At 50.9% G+C, this 13,102-nt stretch overlaps 7 protein-coding genes across 7 annotated transcripts in view; 4 read left to right on the top strand and 3 right to left on the bottom strand.

The window, feature by feature from the left end:
• Positions 1 to 2,782, bottom strand: part of BDR25DRAFT_32172 (uncharacterized protein) — a 3,538-nt gene extending 756 nt beyond the window's left edge. The window contains exons 1-4 of the mRNA XM_033691986.1: positions 2,108 to 2,782; positions 1,572 to 1,907; positions 862 to 1,349; positions 10 to 744 (exon numbers count right to left, since the gene is read on the bottom strand). Of these exons, the coding sequence (XP_033547580.1) occupies positions 10 to 744; positions 862 to 1,349; positions 1,572 to 1,907; positions 2,108 to 2,583 (2,035 nt within the window). The 5' untranslated portion in view covers positions 2,584 to 2,782. The remainder of the gene's footprint in view (positions 1 to 9; positions 745 to 861; positions 1,350 to 1,571; positions 1,908 to 2,107) is intronic.
• A 589-nt stretch (positions 2,783 to 3,371) lies between these two features.
• Positions 3,372 to 5,099, top strand: BDR25DRAFT_334335 (uncharacterized protein; the record flags this gene model as incomplete). Its single annotated transcript, XM_033692920.1, has 3 exons — positions 3,372 to 3,443; positions 3,830 to 4,219; positions 4,289 to 5,099. The coding sequence occupies 3 exons, from the start codon at positions 3,372 to 3,374 to the stop codon at positions 4,700 to 4,702; spliced, it is 876 nt and encodes a 291-aa protein (XP_033547581.1). The 3' UTR covers positions 4,703 to 5,099.
• A 1,495-nt stretch (positions 5,100 to 6,594) lies between these two features.
• On the bottom strand, positions 6,595 to 7,634 carry BDR25DRAFT_334336 (uncharacterized protein; the record flags this gene model as incomplete). Its single annotated transcript, XM_033692921.1, has 2 exons — positions 6,595 to 7,325; positions 7,382 to 7,634. The coding sequence occupies 2 exons, from the start codon at positions 7,632 to 7,634 to the stop codon at positions 6,595 to 6,597; spliced, it is 984 nt and encodes a 327-aa protein (XP_033547582.1).
• Positions 7,635 to 8,521: 887 nt separating this feature from the next.
• Positions 8,522 to 10,264, top strand: BDR25DRAFT_261917 (urease accessory protein ureG). Its single transcript, XM_033686733.1, has 3 exons — positions 8,522 to 8,823; positions 8,954 to 9,094; positions 9,621 to 10,264. Exons 1-3 carry the CDS (start codon positions 8,657 to 8,659, stop codon positions 10,096 to 10,098), a joined length of 786 nt encoding a protein of 261 aa, XP_033547583.1. The 5' UTR covers positions 8,522 to 8,656; the 3' UTR covers positions 10,099 to 10,264.
• Positions 10,265 to 10,995: 731 nt separating this feature from the next.
• On the top strand, positions 10,996 to 11,632 carry BDR25DRAFT_355201 (uncharacterized protein; the record flags this gene model as incomplete). Its single annotated transcript, XM_033695419.1, has 2 exons — positions 10,996 to 11,139; positions 11,186 to 11,632. 2 exons carry the CDS (start codon positions 10,996 to 10,998, stop codon positions 11,630 to 11,632), a joined length of 591 nt encoding a protein of 196 aa, XP_033547584.1.
• Positions 11,633 to 11,654: 22 nt separating this feature from the next.
• On the bottom strand, positions 11,655 to 11,857 carry BDR25DRAFT_355202 (uncharacterized protein; the record flags this gene model as incomplete). The annotated part of the gene is made up of 2 exons (XM_033695420.1): positions 11,655 to 11,677; positions 11,713 to 11,857. 2 exons carry the CDS (start codon positions 11,855 to 11,857, stop codon positions 11,655 to 11,657), a joined length of 168 nt encoding a protein of 55 aa, XP_033547585.1.
• Positions 11,858 to 11,936: 79 nt separating this feature from the next.
• The window catches only part of BDR25DRAFT_355203 (uncharacterized protein), a gene marked incomplete at both ends in the record, with an annotated part of 2,538 nt that continues 1,372 nt past the window's right edge, over positions 11,937 to 13,102 (top strand). Inside the window, 6 exons of the mRNA XM_033695421.1 lie at positions 11,937 to 11,977; positions 12,007 to 12,143; positions 12,179 to 12,294; positions 12,367 to 12,770; positions 12,823 to 12,871; positions 12,902 to 12,940. Coding sequence (XP_033547586.1) covers positions 11,937 to 11,977; positions 12,007 to 12,143; positions 12,179 to 12,294; positions 12,367 to 12,770; positions 12,823 to 12,871; positions 12,902 to 12,940 — 786 coding nt within the window. The remainder of the gene's footprint in view (positions 11,978 to 12,006; positions 12,144 to 12,178; positions 12,295 to 12,366; positions 12,771 to 12,822; positions 12,872 to 12,901; positions 12,941 to 13,102) is intronic.

A 13,102-nucleotide genomic window follows, 5' to 3' on the forward strand; every position in this document is an offset into this window, starting at 1 on the left:
TGTTTTGGCCGAACCCCCTAAAGCCTGTATTGTTGTTTTGGCCGAACCCCCTAAAGCCTGTATTGTTGTTTTGGCCGAACCCCCTAAAGCCTGTACTGTTGTTTTGGCCGAATCCACTAAAGATTGAATCGTTGCCTTGGTCGGGGAGACCGAATAGTCCGCCTAGCGGGGGATTTGTAGGTGCAGCACTAGCATCATTCTCCAGTCCTGAGGGATGGGACGTCTCCAACACAAAGATGACAGACTGTACCTTGAACGTTCCCATCTTAGTCACCATATCTGTCGCACGAGTCAATCGAACAGACCTCAGGTGACCATGCCGATTCTTTACACGGATCTGAATGAGGCGAAGGTGTTCTGGCAACAAATCGGCCAATGCATCGATGACGGAGTAGTCCGGTCCCAATGCCCGCACATGTGCTCGAATGCCCTTCTCGTGAAGAGGGAGTTGCTTGACATCATAGGTCCATTCGATGCCAAGTTGGACATCCTCACAAAGCGGTCGCAGGAGGTATGCCTCCATAATCTTGGGTGGCCAATCCTTAGGCGGTGGTTGTGGCAATGTGCAGCGTCCACCGAACATGCTCGGGGCTGCAGTCACGCCAAAGGAAGGAGCTTGAAGGCCAAAGGGTGAAGGACTGGCCTTGGCTGCAGCCGAAGAATTGTGCGCTGGAGCTAAGTTGGATGGAAGTGGGCTGGGATCTTTAGATACTGGACAAAATAATGAGAAGGTAGGCTTAGGTGCTGAAGTTAAACTGTTAACTTCCGATACTGAACTGGGCAATGCCTTCTCTGTACAGACAATACAAGGCCTCAGGTGGAGGGTTTGACGAGTTGTCAAAGGCATGGGGGGACACATACCGGATTTTCTAGTACTGGATGGTGTATCATCCGAACAATTATCCGCTGGATCGCTTGAAGTGTTTCCCGTCACACCAATAGGTTTAGCAGTTGTTCCCAATGCCAGCGAAGCATCCTTCAATGAAGTTTCCTGCACAGCCAACTCTGTCTTGGACTCACAACTGCCTGGTTTAAAGCTACTTGCAGTAGCGTCCTTCTCCGCGTCGACAGTAGGTGTGCTGTCACGTGTAGAGGCGGGAGTGTTGACGACCGCCTCGCTTGCTAGCGATGCTACGGTGGACGCAGTGGTATCGTAGGTATTACTGCCTGAAGAAGTGAATTGAGAGCGAAGAGCAAGTCCCTCTTTTTGGACGGCGCGCTCATGCTCTGTGTTCTTGACAAGCTCTGTTATAGCTGGTCGGAGTTGGTAGTCTTGGATGGAATTTGGTTGAATAAAGGTGGGCGGCCAGATACCGAATGCGGCGATATTAGGGTACCGTCCTTGTTGTCTAAATTAGGTTAGTGGGAGGGTTCTCGGATCAAGAATTGTGCAGATCCTAAGCTGTACAGTATACATCACATAACGTGGAACATAACCAGGTAGAATTAATCTGTTAAACTTCTCTTGCTGGAATCAGCGAGAGCGTCACATCGATGCAAAATTCTGACCTGAATTACCCACCCTTGTGATGTTCTATGTTGGGTGAAATGAAAGAAGAGGAATAGCGTACCTTAGCTTGTATCGCTCAAGCTCGCACTCTTCGAAGCTTTTCTCAAAGTGCAGAACAGGGTCCGCCGGTTGAAGCTGGATGGCTGCTTTCTTATGAAGCCAGGGGTAGTCGGGATGGCCGTATCTGCCCCTAAAGCCGCGAGGGTGTTGGAGCTCAAGGACGTCCCGTTCTTGGGAGGGCGTGGAGAGGGGGGCGAAAGGATTGACTGGGTTATTTATGACCACGGGTCCAGGTGGCGTGAGGCGTGAATCAGGAGTAATTGGCCATTGAGGCCATTCGCGTTGTTTTAGTGCTTCACGCAAACGGCGACTCTCACGAACGTCGTCATCCGTTCTCCTAGGGTCCGGTTAGCAGAATTCTACCGCGTGTTATCACATAACGTTGAGCATAATCAGCGTTAAATTCATCTGCCAAAGCCGTTGCTGGAATATGGGGAGGGCTCATAAGATGAACATTTCTGTCTTAGATTACCCGGGTCATGTTCCAGGTTGGGTGACAAGATGTAGTAAGTAGGGAAATATTACTGAAATACTCACTCAAAACTGGAACTTTCGAGCCGCTCCACCCTGGCGGAGCTGATGATCACCATCATATCATGGAAGCACCCGCAGAGAATGTTCCTGATGCTCTCGATTTCTCCGGGAGGGATTACAGGACTCTCCACCGTCGATGCGATTGATGCGTCCACATCACGCACAATAGATTCAGCCTTTGATAGGGCATACTGACACGTCTCAAAGCACACCGAGAGCTCTCCTAGCCCAGTGCCGGGGAAGGGGGAATTGTCCTCGAGTAGCCTTTTGAGGAGTGGAAGTGGAGCAACAATGGCAAACAAGTTATTGATGACATCGGCTAGGACCTCTGCCCCGGTTGGTATGAGGTGAATAGCAGCGAAAAGCGCAAGAGCCGTCTGCCGGCCTTTCTCGTCAACTTCGGCCAAAGTTCGCAGGAACGCGGCTCGGTGGTCGGCGTCTGCCATATCGAGCAAGTCTACCTGCGTCCTCACACGCATGAGTTTTCGTACACTTGGGGTGCAGAAACAAGATCTTGGCGACGATGAGGCAGACGAGGGATGGAGATGCAGCAAGCTTCAAGCCGGGGGATGAATGAATGAGGAAAGTACTCGCTCACAGAACATAGACTCAACTTACAGCTGATATAACGACAATAGAGATGAGCTCCTGCAGTGCAACGCACCCTTTGCCTTTCAGTATATACCTAGTTCCCCGCGAAGGCACACAGGATGTCAGGGCAGGCAGACATTAGGCATCGCCAGGCAGCGGTCGCGGCCCGTGGAACAGCGCCTCAACTGCGTTTCAGCCACGCTTCGAACTGTCCGAATACGGGCTACACGTGACATGATTCTCAACTGTGCTTATTGTGCAGCTATCATCCGATGCTGTGCTCCCAAGCAAACTTCAAACAGCAAATTGCAGGAAACGCAGGCGCAGACTGGGGGCAGACAATCAAACCCGGCGTTGGTCTGGCTCTGGCCAATATCTCGGCGCGCAGTCAACGCTCACATCTGCAACTCTGCGGCGAGCGGAGGGCTGGGCGGTCTCCTCACCAGGCCTGTGTGTCCGCTTGGCACATCTCATGATCCAACCCACCCAGTCGCTGCGGACGCTGCAGACGCTGCGGTAGCACGGCGGAACCTTGGAAGGTTGCTCAGCAGCCCGTAGTTTCCCTCCAAGCTGGCCAAGGCCGTGATCGCTCTCTCAAGGGCCTCACTGCCTCACTGCCAACGCGCCTGGGACTCAACTCATCTGCAGCCGCGTATTCCGTCTTGTCGGCCTCAGCATGGCTCTGGACAAGACTCCAAGTTCCAGCGGTCGCCCGGGAGCGGGCTACACTGATTGGCGGGCTGCAAACGTATCGACTCTGCCCAGTAACCCGCCAAGGGCTTGGTAACGGCTCTGGTGAAGAGAAAGCCAAGCCCAAGACCTCACCCAAGTCTCTTGAGAGCGCAACTTGAATGTAACCACTTTGTCTTGCCCTTTCTCCTGAGGGGAAGACTCTGCCCACTGGCCTGATCAATATATCATGACCGCCATCTCGCTGCCATCAATCCGACCACAGGCGCACCCCTAGTCATTGATGTTTGTCGACACGTAGCCCGCACTCGCCCCAACCCGCCGGCCATGGACCCCCCCCAGGTTCCGCCGACCGCCTCCTCTCCGGGCTCGCACACCACGACCACAACCACCCAGCAATACCACCACCAACACCACCACCACCACTACTACCAGTCGCCGCAGCGCAGTCCCGACAGCACCCTCAGCGACGATGACTATGTGTACAACGAGAAGGATGCATTCAAGCACCACCACTCGCACCCGTCGCCGCGAGGCCACAGCCACGACTCCGTCATCTCGCATCCCTTCTCGCCACAGGCATCGTCGTTGCCAAGCCCCAACAGCAGCGTGTCCTCGGGGCGACGCCAGCACCACCGCCTGCAAGACATCCAGCTTGAACATCCCGTAAATATATTACCGCCGCCACGAGCGCATTTTGATCCCGAAAAAGTCAATGGCTCTCCCCAGAGCCAAAGGGCCCCCACGCATGTTTCAGCATCGAATCCCGACGTTACAGCCATCTTGTACGATGGAAACGACAAAGGCCCTGAGGACAAGGCTGTACAGCTGCTGGTAAGTCTCCTCTAATCCCACTTGAACCACCTCGCTGTTCGATTCAATTGGTACTAATGACGTCGCTAGCTCTACCTCTCTGGCCCCTGCACGCTATTCTCCTTCCTCATAACCCTATGGACGCTTCTCTCCCTCTTCATTGTGCTGCTCCTGTGCCCCCTCCGGCTCTTCTCGTCCTCCCGCCCCACCCTCGGCGCCCGAATCACCACTTTCCTCGCCCCTCCACTCAACCTCCAACTCAACCTCATATACTCCTACTCCTCCGCCATTTCCTACAGCCCACCGCTCCTTGTCATCATCCACCTCTTCTCCCCCATCGTTGCCATGGGTGTTGCCGTCGCGGCGTGGACAGCCGCTTTCTTTTGGTTCTTTTCGGCGATCTTGGGAGACCCTGCGGGCCAGGACGGACATAATGACGGAAAGGATAGTATACTAGGCGTGAGAAATTGGTGGGATAGATGGTTGTCCCGGGCATTGAGGTAGCAGTGCGCGGGTCAGGGCGTGAAAGATAGGGAGTAATTGTAGACTTCTTCTGCTGAGTGGTGTGGAGTAATGATTGTTACGATATCATTTTCCGGGGCTTTTTCTGCGTGGGTTTGGCAGCGGCATTCTATGGCGTTTTTACCTACATTGGATTGGGTTGGATTGGGTTTGTAAAAGGGAGGGATGCTTGGAGGGAGGATGCGTTGGCAAATCTAGCTGCTGGCTTTCTTCAAAGGATTCCGGAATTATCGGGATCTATGGCGTTTTCCTTTCTTTTGGCTTCTGTGCAAGAAGGGCTCTTCTTGTCCATGTACGGAGTATGAGGAGCATTTGAATTTCTGGATGGGATGGATGAATGGCGGACTGGATTGGATTGGATTGGACTGTGGGGGACTACGATATACCAATTCTCAAATTTGTCCAACTTCTACAATGACTACAACTACCATTTCCTGTAGCATGCGACGACTCTTTCATTAAAGGCTTCTCAAACAATATCCACAAGACGGCACCTGTCCCCGTTGTCTGTCCCCAACTCACAACTTCAGCGCACATGCAACGCACATGCATATGCACATACACATACACAATCGTCGCCCCATCCCCTCATTGCATCCACACGGATCCCCACGTACCCAGACTCTTCACCTCCTCTCCTCTCTCCCAACAAATCGGTTCCCCACCACCTTCTAATACTATCCTCTCTTCTCACGTGCCGCCTCACATGTCCACCTAAAGTCCTCACCGCCACGGCAACGCCAATACCCGTCCATTTTTACGTCCGACCCACCAAAGTCCCACGGCACGTTCCGCACTCGGCAACCGCCGAGGATCCATGGATCTGTCGGGCTGAGTGGAGCCGTCGGATTTTGGTAGATATTTCGTAGCTGTTTGGGAGAAACCGAAATCATGGCGTGTGCCCTGCGCTTAGGACTCGCCGAAGACCGGAGGCATTTGCACAGCTAGTCAATTAGATGCTCTCGGAGAAAGAGCGTTAGGGGTCGTTGTTTAGAGTTTAGAGAGTAGCTGCTGAAGAGTTTCAGATGAAATTAGATGGGGTGGAGTGTTGACGAGCTCGAGGAACTATCTGGTATCGGGTCGGCCGTGTATCTAGTGAAGTGGGTCAGGGGGTTCAGTCATATGGAAAATGAACATGGAGGTAAATGCCCACAAATGCAATTGCGAAGAAAATACGTTTCATCTGGTACAGATCTTCTATTTCAGTCCCTTTAGTCCTAGCCTTTGGGCCAGAAATAGGAGCACCAATATCATTAATAAACGCAAAAGACAGTGGGTGCGAAGGTAATACTAGCACTTGCACTTTCGTATTTTGCATTGCATTGTTTGTACAATGATTGTGACAAGGAAAATGGTACTGTAGTTCTCAAACCTAGCTAAAATAAAATGTTATCTCGAAAGATAGCAAAAACCTCCCCAGTAGAGCTCAATGGTATCTCAGATATCTATCCTTCAAAACCAACAAGTTTTAAAGGCGGTAAACTCCAAATCCAACGCTAAGAACGCAGCGAGATAACAAATGAGGGAAAGGAAATGCCGGGTATTGTAGGTAGGCTTTTGTAGGGCTCAGTGAGGAGTGTTGCCATACTGCAATGCGTAGAATGCAGCGAGCAACGGTAAGGAAAAGACAGGGAAAGGAAATATTGTTTTGGTGAATGGACGAAGACTCCTTTAATCCGAAAGATGGTGACCAAATCGCCAAATGCCATCTAAAAACTCCAATGCCACACCAAGGAAAGTAAATAAAGGGAAACGGTTGTGATGTCCTTTGTCACAATGAGATCAGAAGTCTCATCAATCGAGCGCTCATAGAACCGAGAGTGCGTACGCGCGTGTGCCGCTGCTTTCCTCATCCTCTGCATATCTTCATAGCTTCATCCCCTAACCACTTGGTCTTTATTAGGAAGCCCAGGCCCTGACTTCTTCAACGTCCGAATTCGTGTCAACTCCCTCTTCAAACAATTTTTCAAACATTTCTCCACCAAATCCGGATTACTCTCAACAAACACCCCTCTCAAATCCAAATTGCTACTCCACTTCTTCTGACAGCTTCTATCACTCCCAATCTCCTTCTGGTACATGTGGTCTAGGAAGCCGTATGCATTATCGAACGTCTTATAGCAGCTTGTACACGCGAATGTTGATTTTTTTGAACTTGTGATGTGCTTCGAGTCTTCGGGTACGGAGCACGGGAGGTGGTATTGGAAAAGCAGTTGTCGGTAGTTGGGGAGTCCAGAGTGCGAGGAGACGGATATGTGTGCCAGGCAATACGGGCATATTTCTCGTTCATCGAAGCGATCATGAGGTCGAACTTTCCGCGATTGGAAACTGTTGCTTCGGTCCTTTTGTAGTTGGGTTGCGAAGGGACAGAAGTTGATTGAGAAACGTGGAGGTGGGAGAAATGGCACGGAAGAAGGAGATGATAGGCGGATGAATTGGTCGCGGAGAGCATGGAGACAGGTTCGGCGGATGGACTTGACGGTGGTGAGGATGACGTCGTGGGGGATGGGGACCGGTATTCGCGAGAGAGAGGCATCGAGGAGTGGGCCGGTCACTTCTTGTTGCATGCGCAGGAGTTGAGATTCGAGGATTGAGTGGCATATGGCTGTAGCGTATTAGCATAAGCATCCATTTGATATTCCGCCAGAGAGAACGACTTACAGTCTCCGCGTTCAAACTTCCTCCCAAAACAATCTTGACCATCTTCCATGAGTTCCCGTATTTGACGTCCCAAGCTCAGTGTTTTCCCCAATTCGTCGTCTTGATTTCGTGACCCAAAGCATACCCATCTACGACGCCGAGGCCTGTTCTTTGACAGCCATTGCTCGTAAGCGTCGTAAGAGTTCTGGAACTCGCGGTCGATGTCCCATAGCGTGAGTGACGTGTAATTAGACTTCCCCAGTGGGTCGGACATGATGTTCATTAAGCATAAAAGGGGAGCCTCAACAGTGATATCTTGGGTATAATGAGAAGACGAAAGGAAAACCGACGGTGAAAAAAAGAGGCGAGGCTAACGCGCAAAATACGGAGAGCAGATATGTAAGAAAGCCGAAGCCGTATTGCGTAAGTCTCAAGTCGACGACTGAGGCTGCAGCAACTCAGTCCCAGATCTCAGTTGCGCCAACCTCTGCGCTGGCAAACAATAGACCCGTGAGGGTGAGAACGGTTGGAGGTAGATATGTATTCTGTGCTTGTATCGTGCATATGGCTGCTGAGCTATCTTCTGGCTGGGCTGACAATAGGAGAAGGAAAGCATGATAATTTGGCTCGGCGATGCTGTCTTTCTGGATGTGGCGTCCATGGCGATATTGAGCTGGCGCCGCATCTCGCTTGACCATTGTTTTTGCGCGAGTGAGATTTTAGACACGAAGGCTTCCGGGACGAATTGAAGGGGAGATGGCGACGAATAATGAAGGCAGTCAATACTTATACCTTGTAGGGCTGTATTGTTGGGCGAAGAAGCAGACAAGAAAACACGCGGAACGAAGAATGAAGATATGGAAATGGCACTGACATTCACCCACTCCTCATGGCCCAAGCTCCTCGACCCTGTTTCGGCGACTCATGTCCATCTTGGGCGCCAGCCTGCAGCCACAAACACGTCTCCAAGCTCGCCATCAACATGCACGATCCTCGTCCAGCCTTGAAGATCACGAGGCTCACCCGATGCTCTGGTTGTCGGTGAAGATGTCTGGGTTTGTGGGAGACAGAACACGGGAAATGATCGACCCCCACGTCACGCCTTCCCTTCCCTTGCCCCGCCAAACCCAAGGCATTGTTCATTCGCCCCTCGTTGTCAACCTCAGCTCTCTCAACATCGCCCTTAACCCTGCATTTCTCGCCAACGCTCCCCAAGTCTAGCGGACACGTCCCCTCTCGTTCGTATTCCCCGAGTCTGGCCCAGGAATTGCTTATTTTGAGCGGCCATAGACAACAATGTCGCACAGCCACTCACATGATGGCGCGCCGCACTCGCATGGAGGAGGGGACCACGGCCACACGCACGAGATCCTCGATGGCCCGGGGAGCTTCTTGGGGAGGGAAATGCCGATTATTGAGGGGAGGAATTGGGAGGAAAGGGCGTTTACTGTAGGGATTGGAGGGTATGTTGCTTTTCTGAGCCCTTTCGTTCAATTCTTACCCTACCTACTTCCGTGGTCTTTGGTTCAGTGTTTTTTGGAATGTAGTGATCAATTAGCTACTCAAAGCCCACCATGCTAATTCCGAGGCGAGTCCCGTCGGTTCCGGCAAAACAGCGCTCATGCTTGCTCTATGCAAGGCTCTCAGGACACGGTTTTCCATTGCCGCTGTCACAAACGACATTTTCACGCGTGAAGACTGTGAGTTCTTGACTAAGAACAATGCTCTACCTGCGTATGTAACCCTTTCTCGGTGTACTGTCCTGTCCTGCAATATCTTTCCATCACTCTACCTTTCTCTATCTGGGTATACGCAGCGGAACATACCGAATCTTAGTCCAGGACAGGGAGGACTTCTTCCTTTGAGGTGCTCCTTGGTATTAGTAAGAATTCAAAGAGACAATTCTTCCCCTACGCAACTACCGTAGTCAACGCTAGGGTGCCGAGTAGCAGCTCTTCCAACATTTTTATATCCTGCACCTCGCTACACGTTTCTCCACCTTAGTCTAGGGCTGAAGCATACGGTACATCCTTTTGGCTATCTCCCTACTTTCAGCAAGAAGACTGAAAGATGATCGTCTTTATACTTGGTTTCTATAGTATAGGCTAGCAGGCAGCGAACCTTGTGCTTTTGTTCAGAACATCGGAGTGGATCCCGTTTAGCTCCTAACTCTACCAAAGGGCTATGGCTATGATTCGCTCCCTGCTCCACTCCTTTAGTATATACCGGTACATGCCTCACCGCACTAACGAAATCCCAGCGAACGCATCGTAGCCGTCGAAACCGGTGGCTGTCCCCACGCTGCCGTCCGCGAAGACATTTCCACAAACCTCCTCACTCTAATCCAGCTCCATTCTCAATTTGCCACAGACCTCCTACTTATTGAATCCGGCGGCGACAACCTCGCAGCAAATTACTCACGCGAACTCGCTGACTTCATAATCTACGTCATCGACGTATCTGGCGGTGACAAGATCCCACGAAAAGGCGGACCGGGAATCACGCAATCGGATCTGCTAGTTGTGAACAAGATTGATCTAGCGGAAGCGGTGGGCGCGGATCTTGGGGTTATGGAGAGGGATAGTCGGAGGATGCGGGAGGGCGGCCCGACGATTTTTGCAGTGGTGAAGCATGGGAAGGGGGTGGATAATATTGTGGATCTGATATTGAGTGCTTGGAAGGCGTCGGGGGCTACTCAGGCTCGGAAGGATAAGTTTGTGCCGGTGGTCATGGAATAGCAAGAGCGTGCTTTGGGGGACTGGATACCTATTTGGTAGAAGTTTTCTGCCTCAAAGCATCAACTTATAACCTCACCCCTCTGGCAAATGCTTCCTACTCCTTGTGCCGTAGTTGGGGGAGGATTTCCCCCCTCTAGCTAGTGGCCATAGCCTCTTCTGACAATCCAGTCTAAGAAGATGACAGGGCTCTTCGTGTATACCTGAAGAGGCTCGCGAAAGTCCTAGTGACTGGTTCTGGCAATTTTCTACAGCTTGATCCCCCAGAAAATTAGATACGGAATAGGCGGACGACTGATCAAGAAATCCGAAAACACTTTGCCCGTTACTGTGATCATCCTCGTCCTTGCTAGCTATCTTTACAAAAATAATGAAGTCATCTAGCTAGTCGTCGACTCCAGCGGCGCCTAGCGCAAGCAGAGCTCGTTAGAAATTGCTAGTCATGTTTGGAACGTTAGTATCCAGTTAATAATGGCCTGGTTCATCCGAACACCCTTGTTTAATTAGCGCACATGCCTTCTACTGATATCGACACTCTGTTAAGGTCTACCTAGGTTGCGACTCTGCGCAACCTGGGAGTGTCCCGCCCGGAAGAACGAGCTGTTTGCGAGGCCCATGGCGGCACTCAGGTGCAAGCATTGACCCCATCGGGCAGTTAGTTTAGGAGTCCCCTCGTTGGACCAAGTGTCAATCATTTTAATTCAGTTCGATTGCCGACAGATATGTCACACTAGCGGCTACCAGCGTCCCACCCGCTGTTTGAAACGTAGTCCATCAGCCACCCGGTTTGTCGCTCTACCAATCCTCATCCACTTAGCATGATCACTGTTAGACATGAAGCACTAAAAATTTAAAAAGCTGCGGCTTATGCTATAAGATGCACGTCCCTCTTTAATCACAATGAGAGAATGGACAAGTCGTCTGGGTCGGAACCTCTGCACAAAGCTGGGTACTGATCCCATGTGGAAAGCCATAGACCCACTCGGCGACAAAGACAATCTACTCGACGTCAGACATGGTAGCCTGAAGTGTTCGGATATCCGCGTTTGTGGTACCTAACGCCTTAACGCCTGCTCTCCACATGCAATAGAATGTACTGCCCGTGCTGGTGCAAGATGCTGAGGGGATGGCACTAGTTTTTGCTCGGAGCTGGATCACAAGTTCCATACACCGTCTTCTTCTCTCCTCTCAGACCCACACATTTATTGTCAGCGCAACCACTGCCTGCCTTCTCCGCCGCTTTCCACGTATCGCAGTATTCTTTGCAAAACAAACACCGAGTCTTCAAATCTCTCTTGCTTATCTTCTCTATATTGTCCTTCACCATTGGTCCGTCACTTACAAGCATCAGCGCCGGAAACCCAAAGCCCTTACTGCGCTCTCAGTACGGATATTTTGCAATGATCTCGCATTATACGGCTTGCCCAGGACGTCACCGACTGCGGATATACCTGGCACAAACGTAGAAGTGCCTATACAACACTCACTCACTCTCCTGTCTTTTGAGAAAATTTGCCCTTTTTGGAATCCCTCATAGGACAATCTCCATCGTAGTAGTTCTAGCAGTGGAACCTGACTGTCTCTGCCACATCGGGCCCCTCCTGCTAGCGTATTAACCCCAGCTGGTAGCCCAAGCATATGTGGAGTCTTGATCGTCTAGGTCGCGAACCATAATGGTGGTATAGTTGGTTATAGTCTCATTGAGGGTGTTGAGGTATTTCTGTGTCTTGAGCGTCGTTAGGTTGGAGCGTAGGGGTGGCATTGAAGATGGTGCGAGGGAAGACGTTGTGCTTTAGCGAGGGAGCTAATGGACTTCAGTTGCAGCATATAAAGAGACAAAGATGGCAAACACAGTAGCAACGGCTATCATCCTCGTTGGCAAGTGTGTGGGCATTATTCAATGATTTCGAGCTATTCAGAAGCAAGTGGTGAGGAAGTCCAACTCGACGGCAAGAGGAAAAGGGGAGATATACGGAGTACAACTAAGATTTCGCAACTTCTCCCCGCCTTAGCGGAGAGCTGCCCTTCTACAGCAAAAGATGGCACATGTTCTAGTTTAAACGTGTTATTGAATGACTTTGAGACAAGCCTGCAATGGAGCTTAAGGTGTTTGGGCTGCGAGAAGCTCTGAGGGATGAGAGGATATCGCCTATCAATACAATATATTGGACGTTATTGTTTTGGCCAAAGCCGTCTGAGGTTGGCGAAGCACACAGCTGAACATCCGTCATTCCCATTTCTCATGTTGACCATTTCATCTCTGAAATAAAGTCCACTATCACGCCGCTTCTTCCTGTCTCCAAGATAGTCTTACCCCTTTTCTCTATCCACCATAGCCTCACATCTCCTACCCTACAGTCACAGCGGTCGAGGCTCTTCGCTCTCGGTCGTAGATCTGACTACCCTCCCTCTTCCCACGTCACTCCAAACCTCGAGCGAACCCCGGACGAGAACGAACCATCATTATCTCTCATCACTACAGATCCTATGGACTACGCTTCACCGGTTGAGCCGTGCTCTGGACAGCTAACTGAATCCTTTTACTTCTCGCACCATGTTCAGTTCATGCGATTGCCACGGTATAGGTACTACCATGCCGAGATGGGTCGTTTCCCCCATGCTATGCATCGTGGTCGCTGGTCATTTCCTGGAATCATAGATGGGCAAAACGAGCGGTAGGAAGAGAAAATAGTGGTGGTTGACAGGCTTGTTGCTGGCAGTAGTGAGTCTACTTAGCGCGAACCTTGAAAGTGCGGGCAAGGAGGCTTGCGACATGGTTAGGTAGAGGATGCTTGCTCGTAGAGAGCATACAAACGGAGAAGCGTATTGCTGGCGCTTGGGAGAGGTTGGGGCGCTGCTAGATGCAGCTCCTTGATGATGATGATGATGATGATAATGATGATGATGATGATGAAGAAGAAGAAGAAGAAGAAGAAGAAGAAGAAGAAGAAGAAGAAGAAGAAGAAGAAGAAGAAGAAGAAGAAGAAGAAGAAGAAGAAGAAGAAGA

Source organism: Lindgomyces ingoldianus, assembly GCF_010093535.1.
Source record: "Lindgomyces ingoldianus strain ATCC 200398 unplaced genomic scaffold BDR25scaffold_16, whole genome shotgun sequence".
Classification (NCBI taxonomy): domain Eukaryota; kingdom Fungi; phylum Ascomycota; class Dothideomycetes; order Pleosporales; family Lindgomycetaceae; genus Lindgomyces; species Lindgomyces ingoldianus.